The 17322-nt window shown below is 42.9% G+C and overlaps 2 protein-coding genes across 3 annotated transcripts in view; both read left to right on the forward strand.

The window, feature by feature from the left end:
• Positions 1-5017: 5017 nt before the first annotated feature.
• tmem183a (transmembrane protein 183A) lies at positions 5018-9666 on the forward strand. Its single transcript, XM_080026915.1, has 8 exons — positions 5018-5205; positions 5460-5549; positions 5679-5852; positions 6107-6266; positions 6797-6977; positions 7429-7509; positions 7617-7772; positions 8069-9666. The coding sequence occupies exons 1-8, from the start codon at positions 5142-5144 to the stop codon at positions 8255-8257; spliced, it is 1095 nt and encodes a 364-aa protein (XP_079883041.1). The 5' UTR covers positions 5018-5141; the 3' UTR covers positions 8258-9666.
• Positions 9667-10296: 630 nt separating this feature from the next.
• Positions 10297-17322, forward strand: part of tfeb (transcription factor EB) — a 33667-nt gene continuing 26641 nt past the window's right edge. For both annotated transcript variants that reach the window (XM_080026162.1, XM_080026163.1), the window contains exon 1: positions 10297-10495. The gene's annotated coding sequence lies outside the window, so the exon portion shown is untranslated. The remainder of the gene's footprint in view (positions 10496-17322) is intronic.

The raw sequence follows: 17322 nt of genomic DNA on the forward strand, positions 1-17322 counted from the left end.
CATAAAAACACCAACCGCGGTTATGTAGAGTGTAGCCGTGAATCGGCCTAATTACCACTGACACCTATAGCATGGTAGGGTCAGCAGCATCACCGACTGCCCTAGCTTTGCTATAATGTTAATCATCAAACCCAAACTTCAGATACCAGATACAGTATGTTATTTTCTTCCACACCCTTCCCTCATCATTACAAGTAGGACTCTGCCATTTCCAATGAGGCATCGCCAGACGATCTTATTTTGAGAGTAGAAATTGATTCCAACTAAAATGTTCCCGTTTCTCTGTACTGGTTATTGCATCTTCCCTCCACTCTGTGGCATGGCGTGGAAATGACCACTGCTGTGTATGCAATGTGTGCATGCAGGAGTGTGTAGTGCTTTGAAAGAGAGAGAGAGGGAGAGAGAGAGAGAGAGAGAGAGAGAGAGAAAGAGAGGGATAGAGAGAGAGAGAGATAGAGAGAGAGAAAGAGAGAGAGAGCAGCCAGGAGACAGCTTGTGCGTGAGCGTGTCAGTTATAATGTCTGCATATTGTCCCCGAGGTCTATGACTGTATAACTAATATTTTTATTATTGCTAGAATAAAACATTACACTGAACCAAGCAGGATTAGAAAACAAGCATGACAGCCTCTTTTCCCCCTCTCCTCCCACTGTCTGACACTCACACAAACACACACGCACGCACGCACACACACACACACACACACACACACACACACACACACACACACACACACACACACACACACACACACACACACACACACACACACACACACACACAAACACACAGATGTATATGCATGTGTGGAAGCAAGCAGCCCACGGCCATGTACACTAGCAAGCGGCCATGTTTCCTTCACAAGAGGCTGCAGTGAGGTTGTCATCGTCAGCATGGTTCTCTCCCTGGCTCTCTCCTTCACACACACACACACACACACACACACACACACACACACACACACACACACACACACACACACACACACACACACACACACACACACACACACACACACACACACACACTGTACTGTGACATCATGCCACGCATTTAGAGCAGAGGGTCAGAGGGTAACACAGCTCTATGTGCTGAGGCTTCATTGGCGTCATGCTCGCCGGCTGCAGCAGCCCTTATTCAGCTCTCTTTCTCTCAAATACACACACTTTAGGCCACGAACTTCAAAGACAGACAACCCAGGTTACTACCAGCTCCCCTCCCTCACATTACCACACTGACAAGCAGGTCACACAGCACACAGAGGTGAGACATTCATTATGCTTACAGCGAGTAGAAACCCTCTACCTGCTTATCCACCTTTCAACCTACTAAAATACCATTCTACCATACTAGACATTTAGATCCCCCGTCTTGGCGTGGTGCCGCTTGTGAGCCTTTCCAAGTGGTAGGTGCCTGCCTGTATATCCCCATCATCTTCACAGTTATTCTCGTGGTGACGTCCCCGGAACATGCCAGAGTGTTGGAAGGGTTCCCCTGGGCCTAGATAGAAGGTGTATACCTTGGAAATCCAAGCTTACTAAAGAATTACTGTTCAGGCCTCATCCTTGTAAAAGTCACACTCACATAGGCCTATATGACTTTAATTTCAGTCTATATAGCTCAAGCAGTTGGAACGGTGTCATTTAATTTGCATCTAATCAGTCATAAGTAGCCTTCCACCATTAATCCCCCTGTTGACTCCCTCTTTCTGTGACTGGTGTTCTGTTTGCTAGAACAATACAAATGACAAATGATTCTATGGAATTTTGCACAGGGGCCTTATAGAAACTTGGTCTGAAGATTGGGTCATATTGGCCTATAGCAGGATCCACCTCAACTCTCTCGGTATATATCCCCAATCAAATGTTCAATCACACTAGCAGGAATCAGTTGATGCACACAGTAAGCCTGGAGCTTGCGTGCCATGGAGTCCAGTTGCCCACTCTACCCAGTTGGTAGCCTATAATCCAGCCTGAATACCAGAAGGGTCATTATCATTGGTCTACAGTGTTGCGTGTAGACAATTGTCCAATTCAAATCCATAATGTAGGCCTGCGTCTCTTAGGACAACTTATGCATGCAATGTTTCCTGATCACTTGGACAAAACCTCTCACCCCACTGACCCCACCCCCGGCCCTCCAGAGGCCGACTTTGTTGCTCACCTGAGGCAGCGCGGCGTTGATCTGCCGCTGGAGCACGTCCCTCTCGTGCAGCGCCCCCTGCAGCTTGGTCTGAGAGTGGATGAGGGTCTCCTGCGTCTCCCTGAGGGACTCCAGCAGCTTGTCCCTCTCGTCCAGCATGTTGACCATCAGCTGCTCGAAGTTGGCCTCCTGGTCCGAGCCGTTGGTGACGCCGCCACCGCCGCCTCCACCACCGCCGGTGCCTCTCGGAGGACCGGCCGAGTCTCCCTCGTTGATAGTCGGCATCACCTCGCACATCATCTTCCCTGCTCTGGGGGTCTCTGGGCAACGCTATAGCCTGACAGTGTCGCTGCCACCAGGATTAAGAAGGGGGAGGGGGTGGGGGTGTATATGGGGTTACAAGCCTGATAAATAGACTTACACTAACTGATAAGAAGGCCTATTAACGCCCCGTAGCCTATAGCAACGGGCAGCCTATGCAATATACACGCCTTATTCCCATTGCGTTACATTCCTCGTGCATCCCTATAAGCTTCCTATGTTGCCTTACCTAATCAGAGTGATTGAAATGATGAGATGATGGGTGACCTCTCGTCCATATTAACCGGCGTTTCTTCACCCCGTGCGCAGATCCGCCCTGCCCGGCGCGCCATGCACCCACATGTAGAAACCCCGGCGTGATATGATTGACAGCTCAGAGATAGACGGGTGCGTATGGAGGGGTGGTGCCCGCGAGCACGACGGAGATCATAGCAGCATTGGCCGGGAAAAAAAACATAAAATGTTATAAAAGCAGGAAGACATCCGAGAGGAAACGTTTAATCTGCGTCCTCACTCTTGGAGACGGTGAGAGCGAGTCTTATCTGCATCCGCCTTCCTCCGCTTCCATCTCTCCACACCGCCACCGAACCGACGCTCGATCCTCCTCCTCCTCCCACACACACACACACACACACACATACACACACACACGCACACACACACACGGGAATCTGCAGTTGTCACCACCAGGCTACAGCTCTGGATATAAGGGACCAACTCCCAGCGTTCAGCCTATAAGCGTTTTGCACCACTTGCGCGTGTGATGATACTGCAGGAATGGAATTAGCTGGACGGTCATTAATGTAAATTTCATAATCTCTCTCAATATTACACCTGTCGCCTTTACTGTTTCAACACAGACTTGACCCTTTAATTGGTAGAATGAACCTTATTAACTTTTCACACATCAGCACCACTAAGAATGTCCATGACATGACAGCTTCTGATGAGAGGGTGAGACATGATGATGATGAGACACAGAGACAGAAGTGTAGAGCGTGAAGTGCCCCCTGCCGGATCCGAAATGAACTGAATGATTATAAATATTAGTAAAATTGTCAAAAAAAAAAAAAAAAAATACAGGAAAAATAGGCAGCCAAACGCCTGTGCTTTATTCTGGTGTCCATCATCCATCCCACAACAGCTCCATGGCCCTGTATCAACCATACACCTGTTGTTGCAAGTGTGTCTTTATTTGCTATCATCCAATAATGTGCAACACTGAAAATGAACAGCTCATCAGTGCGCTTAACTGGCTTGGCTATAAATATGTAGGCTATACTGTCCTGTATCGTCCTTCATTATTGTATTATGTGTTTTTCAGCACGATTCCTCAAATAACTATAAATAAAACAAACAAAGCCATTTCAATTCTAAAAAGAATGCTGCAGAAGGTCTTGAGGGACTTGATGAACGCTCTGGCCACAGATAAGAAAAACCTGATTATTCCTGACATCTCCTCTGGTCCATCTCTGAAGTTGGAGAAGATGAGTCAATACATATGTGTTGACCAGTTCAGTGTCAGGTAGGAGTTTCTTGTTGTCAAAGGTCCGAAGATCCTTTCTGGTTTTAATGATCCCCTTATAAACTGCAGCAGAGATTTCTCATTAAAAAATTGCCGAATGAGATTTTGTTTTTCATAATCGTGATATTCCTCATATTCATTCTGGATGGAAGGCTGTGGGGGCCTGCAGCACTCTTAATAAAAACCTATGTCACTGAACACAGCACTGTGGATATTTTATCATTATCACTAATAGTGATAATGCTAGTGACATCACTTGTTGTCAGCTTTAACCATTTCTGCCAATGTTTTCCCTCTCTGTCCGATGTGTATTATCAAAGACTCCCAGGCAGAATGACACAGTTTCATTCACTCTCTAAAAGCTTCAGTTCCAGTAATGGAACAGACATTTAAAATGATTTAAAAAAAGGCCTTACAGATGTCTGAATGAGCTCTTACTGGACTCCCGAGACAGGCGCTTATATGAAAAACTAAATATAATATATGAAAGATAAGATAAAAGAGCTGGTCTTCTGTGCCAATTCTCTATCACTTGAGCTCTCTCATTTCAGAGCCTATTTTAATTTGATTATTTTACTTTAAATAATAATAGGCCAAACAACAATGTGCCAAAACCAATTTCCCCGAAGATTTGTTTTAAAATTAAGCATAAACAACAATATCAATTGAATAAAAAAACAATAATAATATTTTCTAAGATGAAAGATGAAATGGATCAAGAAATGCAAAATACTCTCTGATGGGAAAATCCAGGGCAAAGTGTGCAAAGCTGCAGCATCTGTGAAAGTGTTACTGTCAAGTAGCTTTAAAAAAATCTATCAGTCAATAAAGGAAAGTCTTAACCTGCAGATATGGTCATACAAGTCCTGATTGGCTGATAAAATAATGGGGACGACACAGTTTGCAACACTGTCGGTCACGAGAAATCATCAAAATACTCGCTATCACCGACAGGTGGCAGTAAACCAGCGGAGGGAGACAAAAGCTCTCGCGAGACTTGTATAGTTACGTCATTCCATGATGGCTGAAGATCCCGGCGGAACATTTTTCAATTACTCTTTCATTTTTCTATTTTTCTCTCTACCTCCGCTTGCCATAGAGACATGGCAGGACTCACAGACCCGTTAGGTGTCTACAGATCATTTGTGTCGACATGCCCAAGAAAGGGAACCGAAAACGGCTGAAATTTAAGGCCGGGGACGTTTGTTCGGAATCAGGTAGGCTATGTTACGTTAGCGTTACCCACTGGCTAGCACACGTCAGTCAGTCACTCTTCAATTTACAAGAGCGAATACAAATTATTCTCTCGAACTCTTGTGTTATAGTACATTACAGTAAAGTTGAGGACTTTCTACCTTCACCTTCATTGATTGTTTTCTTGTTTTCAAAAGTAATGTAACAAAAGTGTTGGCTGTGGGCTGTCAGTAGCAGGCTTAGTTCCTACAGTGTCTTACAATGCGTTTCTTCCCAGTGACTGTTGCTGATTATGCTGATGCCGACCCAGCCGTTGTGAAGTCAGGGAGGTTGAAAAAGGCTGTGGCAAATGCAGTTGAAAAAGAAGGTAAGTGGACAAAATAAAGTTCCATATGTCTCTATGTTGATAATCTGAGGAGATTTCAGTGTTGAGGAAAAGTGATGCAGTTGCTCAACTTCCCACTGTGTGTGTGTGTGTGTGTGTGTGTGTGTGCAGTGAAGTTACTCTGCGGCGTGGAAGCGTCTCAGGGCGTGGTGGAGGAGGTCCTGTCGTCTGCAGCCGGTGTCAGAGCGGACGCCCTGGACAGCAGTGAGGACTTAGACCCTGAAGAAGAGGAGGAAGAAAGTGACACTAAAGTGGCCCACAAGAAGAAACATAAGAGGAGAAAAGGTAGAATTTGTTATGTGAGCGCGTACCATGTGGGCTTAGGCCTCGTTGCAGTGGTCGCGGGTTCAAATCCGACCAGTGGACCTTTACTGCAGGTCAACCCCACTCTCTCTCTCTCTTTCTCCCCCTTTCAACTCTGTACTATCTAATAAAAAGCTGGAAAATGCCAACAAATTGAATGTGGAGGACTCTGCGTTGAGGTAGTTTGACGACCAGACCAGAGTGTTGACTGTGGTGTTTGCATGTTGTCTTGGCAGGAAGCAGCGAGAGCGGTGATGGGGAGGATTATCCGGTGGATATTTGGCTAGTGCTCGCCTCCTACATTCGTCCTGAGGATGTGTGCAGGTTTGCTCTGATCTGTAGGAATGCCTGGACAGTCACTTGCACTGCAGCGTTTTGGTCCAGGCTCTATAAAAGGTGAGCTGGTTTTATTGATCAAATGCATGCATTCAGTTATAAAAAATAACCTAGCAGTAATAAGAAGTAGGGCTGCCACTAACGATCGTTTTCCATCGATTTAATCTATCGACAATTTTTTTCCATTCATATTCTAAACTATACATTTTCTCCCAAAACATCTCTTAACATTTCATTTGAGGTAATTTTATTGTAACAAATGTTAAACAAAGAAAATATGAACACAGGGGAGTCACAGCATCTCTAATTTTAGAATGACACAATCTTTAAGACATGTTTTTTTGCAACATAGGACAAAGCTTAAAGGTTCCCCCATTTAAAAGCTCCATACAGAGCTGCATGCAGTGAAGTGTTGCAGGATAAACAGCTTAACCTTGCACTTGTATGGTTTAAAAAAAAAAACGGTGTCTGATAAACTCATGCGGTGCCTGAATTATTGATGTCGACACAATTTAAGCACCGACTACGTCGACTCAAAGCGACATGAGTAACATGTTTTCTCTCCCTCCCTCCTTCCGCCTGTCCTTCAGACACTACAGGATTGACGTACACCTGCCCTTTCGTCTGCAGCCAGATTCTATTGACAGAAAAAGCTTTTTACGGGTCTGTGTGATTCGCTCCCTTTTCCACTTGTATGAGCCGTTTGACCTGCGCGTCTCAAAGATTCCTACCCTGCCAGCATCCACCCCCACCACCGTGCTCAACTCCAAGGTAGATAATCTGATGTGTCGCCTAAGTACACGGATGTGGAGCTTAAGTTTGGTTGTTAATTTGTTTCTGATCTGTTAGCATTGCATGCTACTTGTTTGTAATAAGGAGCTCAACCTTATTCATGCAAACAAGCTTATGGCTCAATAGCTAAGCTCTTGGCTAACCTCACCTTTTGGGAAGCAACTTTTGTGATATACAGGCTATCCACAATCACTAGTATTGTACCAGCTTTGTTGAGCCAAGCCAGTCTAGAGGCCTCTTGGTTAGTGTTTGATTGGACCTAATACTGTAAGACTTGAACCTCCATGATACACATTTGATGTGGTTTATGTTTAAATGTGTTTCACATATTATGTTTTTATTTGAACAAGAAATAAACCATGATAAACAAATGTCTTTATGCCCTTTTTTAAAATGAGAAGTTAACCATGCTTCCTTTTTCCTGTTGCAGTGTTTACTATGCTGGGTCAGAAAGGTGTCAGGGACTCGGCCAGAGGCATTATGGGAGTTCAATTTCAAGTTTTTAAAGCAGGTAAAAAGGGCTCTTTAAAACCTTTTCTGATAACCTTTTACATTATTGGTAGAAGCCTGTCAATGTTGCTGCTGTCATGTTTATTTTTGTGATTATCCCCGTTCCAGCAGGGACACAGTAAGAATGGTTGTGCCAAGTCCTTGGCAATGCCCAGACAATATAAAGATGTCCACTTGAACCCAGACTCAGACTGCTACATGCTTCAAGTCACCACCCTCAACTTCATCTTCACCCCTGTGGTCATGGGCATGACGCTCACCCTGGTTAGTAACTCCTTGGTTTTTGAAAGATACTGGCTAGTACTTCAGATGGTAGAGCGCATATGCTGTTCTCTTAACTATTTGGTATGTTATCCTATAGCTATAAGTCATCAATAAATCATGTTCAAAAAAGAAATACATGTTAACTTCATGTTTGTTAAAGATTGAATTTGCCAATAATCTGCTTCAGTTTATATGATTTTACTTCACCAAAGGCTAAAAAAACAACTTTTGATCATTAACTGCTGCAACTAACTCTTCTGATGACTGTTCTGGTCTGTCTCTGTCTTTTCTCACAGTTCACAATCAACGTGAGCACAGACATGCGCCACCACCGCGTTCGTCTGGTCTTCCAGGACTCGCCCCAGCCGCAGCGTGGGAAGAGGAGGGGGGATCAGGGCGGCACACAGGTGGTGTTGGATCCCGTACAGAGTGTCAGGCTCATGGACTGGTGGCATCCACAATACCCCTCCTCACCCTACATATAGGAGGGAGTCTGGCCCCCATCCATATCCTACCAACAGCAGAACGTCACACCAACAGCCCTGTTTTCATATCATCCCACTCACCAAATGTGTGATTCTGCAGCACCCGAGATTATGTATAATACCAAACCTTTTTTTTTTTAGCACATTCACAGTTCAGTTGTCATTGTTATTTGTTAAAGAAAGCCCAACATTGACTGGCCTGAGACGGGGAAACAAACTCCACATTCCAGTATCCGAAAACAAGTTGCATGCCCATCCACCATACCAACCTCCACTCACCACTTGAAGAATGATTTAAACATCTTAGTTGCTTCTGCTTTGGGAATGGATGTAAATCATGTACTGCAGAATTTGTCTAGTGTGAACCTTATTCCCTAAAGACACTGGACTTGTTATCAATGTATACAAGTCTGCCGTGGTCAGCTGAGCACTAAAAGGTATTGTGTCTTTCTGGAGGTAGGGCTGGATAATATAGAAAAAGAAACAAATGTCTCTGGAACCAGAAGCTCAAATTGTTTGAGTTGTTACCTCAGAAAGAAGTTCATTATGTTTCACAATATAAAAAGTACTGTGATATTACCAAAGTGACATTTTAAAGATGATACATGTTGATAATATATTGCTCAGCTCTACAGAAAGAGGTACATGTACATTCGGAGCAAAATTCACAAGCCCTCCATTATTTTACATAGACAACATGCCTGCATGTGTGACAATGTCTTGAAGAGTTTTTTTTTTAAACTTGTATATGAACAGGTAGAACATTTTGCCCTTGGTTTGTTTTTTTGCTCACTTTGTTAAAGTCACAAAGAAAAACTCTGGATTTTGTGTTGATTTTAATTCCGTTCAACAGGGTACTTATATTCTTTTACAACCCCAAGTTTTTTTAATATATATATATCAATTCAAGGCAGCCTCAGTTAGTATTTTGTGAACATTGAAGACACTGATCTATACTGAAGGGGCCAGAAACGATGATTCACCTCGTCCACTCATCTGCTGATTTCTATTATTTTCAGTGTGTGTCTGCAACAAAAAAAAAACTTGATTGTCTCTGTCTGTGTGAGCTGTGTCCAATACTGCCTCCTTTAAAATCTTTAGTACCGACCCAGACTGGCTCAATGTGGCCTGTCTTCTTAGTGTTTTGAATGTGAATAGAATCATACCAGCCACATAATTAATTATGGTTGGGGGAGAGAATGAGACAGCTACCATTTACTATAAGGGAACCATACATGAGACACAAATGATTTAATATGGATCGATTTGTTTACATATAATGTGGACAAAAACCTTAAACCATATAGTTTTAGTAATGTAAAGATAGTTGACAGTACACACACAGCAAAAGGCATGTAGAAGTTCTGGTTAGCTGAAGATGAGTGTTTGTCTAGCGGGTGGTCTAGTTTTATCATGAGAGGGGCTCTGACAAATAAAACTTACTGCACTGAAATAAAAACTCAAACTGCCCATTCAAAATGCCTCCAGTTTTCTGTTCTGAAATATTGGTGCACACATTTCTTATTTTAGACTTTGCTTCCCTCTTGTGTTCATACTGGGTATTGTCCTTGAAATACGAACTAGGCCTTAAATTGTAACTTGTTGCGGAACTATTTAATGGACCAAATTGTGTTTCAAAGAGTTTCAAGAATGGTGTTCCAAAGTTACTTCTGCATCTGAAACGTAGCCTAATTGAGACATAGGCCTAACTAAATAGGACGTAACTTAGCCTAAACTGTATTAAAGTTGAGACAAAAATACAGACGTTGAGTGTTCATGGCTTCTCAGTTGCAGCCGCTAGAACGACAGTTGAGCGGTTTTGGGAGTATTTTGGCACAGGTTAAAGGACCTCTGATTTAAACTTCCCTTGCGGTCAACAGGCATCACGTCACCACCTCAGAATATCGCTGGGTCTCTCGAGGATACCAGAAAAACTACATTTCCCACAAGCCCTTTTGTGCCGTGCCATCGGCGGTGGCACAGGTGACTGCAGACGCTCCGAGTTGTGACAACACATCTCGACGGCCGAAACGAAAACAAATTAGCCTCCGAAGTGCCTGGTTGTAGCCCACACGCTGCTTTGGTCTGGAAATACGCAGACACCTAAAACCCTACAGTGTTGTTTCCGTTTCAACGCTACTCGTGATAGCAGGGTTGGTATTACCAGCGCGCACGAGAGAAGTGGGCACGCACTTTTCCTGAACCTGACTACTTCGTTCTGTCTGACCTTCAGATCGGGTAAGTGATATTTTCCCACTCTCCCACTGACATTTCTTCTGTCACATCACCACAACCTCTGGAAAAACCGCGAGCACAACTTTTAAATGTTTTTATTTCTCTCAAATGTACATGCAGCCCTCTTGTGATTTATTGAAAAGTAGACAACTTATTATATGCCCTTAGAAAAATGAAGGCAACCCCCTGTGATATGCTTTTCATTAAAACGTCACTGAAACGTTGCAAAATATCTATGTAACTATATCTGCATTGCAGACGAGACATGTAGCTACTCGCTTACAGCCGGTGTCCATTCTTAAACTTGGCTCACAGGCTGCAAGCATCTCAAATCATGCACCGGTTGTTAAAATTGAGTATTTGTAGAACAAATGGGACGTTCATGAACACACCCTAAAATGCATTGACCTATATAAAAAAACAGATGCAAGGAAAAATGTACAAATATAAAATATCCTAATAGAAGCCATATGAATAAAATAGCATGTTGCCTTTTTGAGGTGCACACTGGTGCCACTTTGGCACCCAGCTGCTTGGACCATGATGCATCACTTTCCCCCTTTTACTGGCATCGTTGAGTCTCTGCTGAGAGCTGGCCCTCTTGCCATTTATAAGCAGCAGCCAGGCTGGTATCAGTAACAACACCTCAGCCCCAGGGCATGCTGCTATGTATAAGCTGTGACTGTAAACTGTACAGACTGTAATACTCTGCTTCGTTTTCAAGTGCTTCGCTTGATAGTCGTGCATGGGTGCCATCACAACTCTAATGAAGACACAAACGACTATATATGCCCCCCTTTGTCCTCTCTCTCTGCAGAGAGGGCTTTATTTACATACCGCATGTTTATTAATAGAGTAGGTACGTGTTGAGTGACACCCACAGTCTTAGGCTATCCAGTAATGCAATGTCAATGTGTATTCCCAATATAACATTTTACATGCAATCGAGGGATTTAGCTGTCAACGTACAATATGGTCAAACTGTTTCACAGATATTTGCTGCTTTTTGTGTGCGATGTGCAAAGCAATTCACCTAGACATCATTATATCAGGGGTAGTTAGTCCCGATCACTTTTGCCATAACAAACTATTTGCCATGAATGATCAAGGTATATTTAGACATTTACAGTATTTTTTTAAATGGAAGAATTTCTTAGATGACAGAGCAGACTCTTCATATCTCCGACCCCAGTACATTTTTAATTCCCCCCCCCCCCCTCCAAAACTGCTAGTCCATCTGTGTGCCGACATGCATGGCTTTTATGTGTACCAGCACCAGCCAAGTATTTTATATTAGACCCTGGTCCATTACCCCTGACCTATCTCCACCTGGCCTCTGTGATCAACCATACCATTCTCCAGATAACACAATGAGGTTGGAAGGTCTGAGTGGAAAGTTCTGACAGCTTGTAACTGCAGAGTACCTTGTTTTTCTAACATCCATGACTTGTTTACTTTTGTTATTTGTGCGTGCATTTAAAAACCAAATTCCCCTTTAGAAGTTACCATCAGCGCAAGCTAATCCGGGATTGAGTATGTTGTGTTGCGAAACACGATGACAGCTCATAAAACGAGTTACCACAAATAGAAAATGTGGAGCCCTGCTATCTCATAAACTGTGTGTGTGTATTATTTATGAATTTGACTGTTGAGGGTGGATTTCAAGGAAACCACGGTACAAACCGTAACATTGTGGCTCAGGATTACTGAGTAATTTGGGTTTCTTCTTCTTCTTCTTTTTCATCTTTTGTGACCCGTGTGTTCTCATCTTTATGAGACAGAAATGTGATACTGAAGGACACGAGCACTTCCACCTCTTTGTTGTTCTCTGCCAGTGAAACACACAGACATGCACAGATGGGCATTCACATGCATGGGGGGGGGGGGGGGGGGCAGAGTTCAGTATTGCACAAACTTTCAGTGGATGTGTTGATGATGATGTGTGTGTGTGTGTGTGTGTATAGGTCGTACTACGGAGGGATTGTTTTTTTTAGATAGTATTTTGTAGCATGTGAGCCCCCCCCCCCCCCCCCCCCCCCCCACACCGTCTCAGTTTGGTTTGCCCCCTCACTTTATTTACCGCTCCTCATTTCTGTGAAACCATGAATGAATTAAAGAATGTCCACTGTGTCACCAGCAGATCAAAAGGAGAGATCTACTCTGCCGCTACGCTGGCACACGGTGAAGCTGTAACTCACACTAATGCAGTGCTACCGCATGTCACTAAACCAATTTCATGGAATTATCATCTTGTAATTTCATCACGTGTCTCTTGACGTGTTTATGTCATTTTCCTAAGAATGCCTCTGAACTCCAATAGTGGCAAATAGATCACAGACAATTGCTTTAGATCTTTGCTGCCTGTTAAATACCGTAGTAACAGAGAATATGTACCACAACAAAAAAAGACGTAATAATAATCGGTTCTATAAGAGGGAAAAATATGCAAGGTGATGTTTAGAACTTGGCTGCACTGGCCTCACTCCATATAACCAGTGTGTGTTTCGGTGTGTAGAATAAGAATTGGAGGGATGCACAGTCGCACACAGAGGAGTCAGTGGGGTTATTGAGTGCACACAGACAGTACAAAGGGTCAAAGGGTTAGTTAACATACTGAGCTGTGAGTTGACGTCACTGTCAGCAAGGTCAGAGGGGACTGGCCACAGTATGTAGAGCAGCGCCTACACCTGATTGACACTCTCAATGCACTTTTTCCAATAGCACAGTGGCAACCTGCTCAAGGTGGAGAGTCCAGTTTGAGCACTGAAACCTCACTGGAGAGGTGCTGGACTGTTTTTTTGTTTGTTTGTTTTTTCATATAATTTTTTGGCATGTTCAAGCTTTATTAGACAGTATAGAGCTGAAATGGGGAGACAGAGAAAGAGAGAGAGAGGGGGGATGACATGCAGCAAAGGTCCACGGGTCGGCTTCGAACCCGCGACCACTGCAACGAAGGCCAGAGCCAACACGGCACGCGCTCCATCCACCACGCCACCGGAGTGCCCCGTGTTGGACTGTTTTGACTAAGTGTTCTTAATAATAGCCAAATGAGCAAACTACTGTCTGTATTGGAGCCCTTCTCTTCAGCTAATTTATTTTTTATTTTTATTGTGCAACACATTCAGTCTGATCACCTTTGTCAGTGCACAAATGGGCACAATGATTGCATCCTGTGTGTTGTGTGAATGGAAACGCGTGGTGAGTGGAGGGGGGGGGGGAGACTATATTTTCAGCCTCATTGGACTCATGTCTGCTCCTAAGTGTTGGGGATGATTTGATTCAGGTAAACAGACGCAGTGGTGCACACACACACACACACATGCACACATGCACACTGGAAAAGGCTCAATGGATGTACTCTAGTGTGAAAGAGCACCCGGTGTGTGTAAACACAGCTTCACCCATCACGCCATATGGACAAAATCTTCCATAAAGCCCGACTGTTTTCTTGCCGTTTCGTGATCGCGACCAGGCAAAGACAAATGAGGAAATGTATCTATACGGTGTAGTACTGAATTTTCCTGCAAAAAAACAAGACCAAAGAAATGACCTAATAAGTTTGTCACGATTATATGGACTTTTTGAACCACAGAAATGACGGCTTGGCATGTGCTATATGTGACAACATGACCCATGATATATCAGAGGTGAGTGTGTGGGTGGGATGTTTTTTAGGGCATGTGCTCAATGTGTGACTCCACTTCCTCATCTTATCTCCATTCCACTCTGTTTCATATCCCCTTTTGACTAACAGACAGTAGTGATGGTCTTACACATTCTGTCCCTCCTCTGTATAAAAACGGGGTCTCAGCTGCATCTGTGAGGACACGCTGCAGCTGTCCTGTTGTGTATGAGTGTGTGGACAGTTTGCTTGTTAGTATGAACTGCAGGGGGGCCGCAGTTGTAGCTCTCATGCGACTTAAGCACTCTATAGGAGGCCCACAACAGATCTCGGATTGACAAAGATGTTTGCCAGTCATCTAATGTTTATTTTTTTAGAAATATTAAGATTTACTGTTCCCATGCCAAAAGATTGTGACATTATTGTCAAAATAAATCACTTAAAAAGTTGACATATTCTCTTAAAAACTTTGTTTTCCTTGAAAGAACCTAATGATCAAATCCTATGAAGCAATCTGATCTAGTTGCTCTTGCAGTTTCACTTCCTTCAACACATTGTCTCTGTTGATGTGTATTGTAAAATGTCTGTTTACAATAAGTTTTGTTTTAAATGTTTGGTCTGCTTATATTTAACCCCCAGCCCCAAACTTTTTATTTTTTTGATTTTAATGGTCAGCATTCTTCCTTTGAACTCCCATATGAACTCTGCGTTCTGTTCCATTAATATTATGCCCTGTGGGCCCCTCAAACAGGGTTTGTACTGTGTAATTATTAATAAACCTTCTACTGCCAGTGGTTTTAGTATGTATGGTAATTTATTTTGATAGGTTTCAGTCTTCAGGTTTTGGGGCTTCACATAGAACAATAAAAGCATTAAGAGTATGTTAAATGACCCACTGATGACTCATGACATGACAGGACTGTGCTAGTAAACTCATCTTGGATCTCACGTCTGTCTTTGATTTGGCAAACCGTGACTGACTGACTGTTTTTTAACATCAGCCTTTTCAGTAACGGTGTAAAACAGGCTTGAATCTTGCCTCTAAATCTGCATCTATCTTAAATATTGGTCTGGCTAATTTTAATGAATTTTTAAATGCATCTTTTTGTCATTTCACCACTCTAGGCTGTCCCTTTCCATCTCAGATTTTTCTTTTTACAATGCCTGTATAGGCTCAGCTGGGCAGGCACCTCTTGCCAATTACAATCTTTAAATTTAAAGAGGAAGGAGAAGGAGACATTTGACCTTTTGTACTTTCAAAATCAGTATGCTGTTGTCACACATTCTTTTAAATTCAGTGGCATGCTTACTTTGTTTGGGTAATTATATATATTTTTTAAAGTAATAACAGTAGGGGAGAACGGGGTAACTTTTTACATCTGCTCCCCTCTAAGCGAGCTAAAATGATTTATCACTCAAATTAACACATTTCCCATTAATTCAAGATGTTTCCTAGAAATGGGCATTAGCAGAATTTTTTCAAGACAAAGGGCAGTGAAAATATGAGTGTTTTAAAAAAAAGTTGTCATGTGGCTCACTTTACCCCAGCTGTGGGGTAAACTGAGACAGACCAGAAAAATCAAGGGGTAAACTGATCCACTTAATTTTTTCACTCTGAAACTACCATAACAACACATATTGTAACAGTTAGAATCCTGAAAGCTAGCCACACATTCCAGAACTAATGTTGGACTCGTAAAATAATGATGGGGTTTGGTCAATTAAGCAAAGCAAATTTTCTAAACACTTGACTAAACTAAACTCTGAACAAAATCAAATCCAACATATTATAATTCAAAAGGTTTTAATAAGATTCAAATGAAAGATAGAACCAATTAGATTAGAGCACAGTCTGGGGGTCAGAACACAGGACCCATAGAGCCAGCTTGTGTCTGGGGGTCAAAGCATAGGAAAATCAGAACCAGCGAGAACACCCTGGGACTCAGAACACAGGAGAAGACCCAAATGGATTATAACATCAGCCTGTCATACTCTACAACTAGGCCTACTCTACATTCCAGCCCTGAAGGTTACAGGGAAAGATGAGAAGGTGCTCTGTCCGTGTGGTTGCCCCAGGTCGTCTTCCTGGTGTATTTCCTTGGCATGATGGCTTTTCTACAATGTGTATGACATTAACATAAAACACATGTTATGTAATATTACATTAAAATATGTTTAAGACTAAACATAACTTGTGCCTCATGGGTGGGGAAAGTGAGACAGTGCCTCACTTTCCCCCACAGCATTTGGCTCACTTTCCCCCACCACCACAATTTGAGAAAAAGCTACCTCTCTTAGCATTTCAGGCTAGTCTTTAGCTAATATCATCACATGGTTTTTATATGTTGGTAGTTCATCAACACGTATGATAGAAGTTTTTCTACGTGAACACATTTGCTTTGGCACAACAGCTGATTAAGTTGACTGCGAGAAAATTTACTTTTACATGCAAAATACCTATTTTGGTGAAAAATACATGCTTACCACAGCACCATTAGGTCCTCTCTTTCAGGGCCATGGGGAAATGAGAGGGGCTTGAAAACATATATCTCACATGACCAAAAATGTTTTCCGTTGCCTAGATACAGGGGGTGGCTCACATTACCCGATGCCTCATATTCCCCCGTTCTCCCCTATTACATTGGCCATAATCGGTTCTCAAATGTCACATTAGAAGTGAAATCATCTCAATGGAGATTATCACTTACTTAAACCTGTGTGATATCAGTGGATGCTCCCTCTGCGATCCATAACTCTTCTCATTTTAGAAGGGTTCTTATCTGCTTGGATAACTGACGCTGAAAACCGCAAGCGGCGCTGTACTCTGCCTGAGTTTATTGAGATTTGTATCGGATAATCTCTTTCTCCTCTCTGTTAGGTATACCTTTTTTTTAGTCCAAGGGATAACGATCATCACACGCACGCACGCACGCACGCACGCACACACACACGATTCTCATGACCTCTCCTTGATCTCTTGTGTTTTCTATTGTTTTCTGCCCTCCCTGTCTTACCTCTTCTTCAGTCTCTCTCTCTCTCTCTCTCTCTCTCTCTCTCTCTCTCTCTCTCTGTCTCTTTTCCTGTCAAATTTCTGAAGGGGTCAAAGGCGGCCACATTCTTCACACTAATGATAGGTTTTCAAGTTATTTACTTGTATTTCGTTGAGGATACAGTAGGAGAAAGAGGGACAATACAAATAAGAGCTCAA

The sequence above is a fragment of the Ammodytes marinus genome, assembly GCF_949987685.1.
Source record: "Ammodytes marinus genome assembly, chromosome: 4".
Taxonomy (NCBI): Eukaryota; Metazoa; Chordata; class Actinopteri; order Uranoscopiformes; family Ammodytidae; genus Ammodytes; species Ammodytes marinus.

Bases quoted from the DNA above. Each gene is read 5' to 3' on its own strand.
- tmem183a (XM_080026915.1), top strand. From the start codon at position 5,142: ATGCCCAAGAAAGGGAACCGAAAACGGCTGAAATTTAAGGCCGGGGAC. The intron at 5,853-6,106 runs GTAGAATTTGTT...TTGTCTTGGCAG, and splicing joins GAAACATAAGAGGAGAAAAG to GAAGCAGCGAGAGCGGTGAT. The intron at 6,267-6,796 runs GTGAGCTGGTTT...CCTGTCCTTCAG, and splicing joins TGGTCCAGGCTCTATAAAAG to ACACTACAGGATTGACGTAC.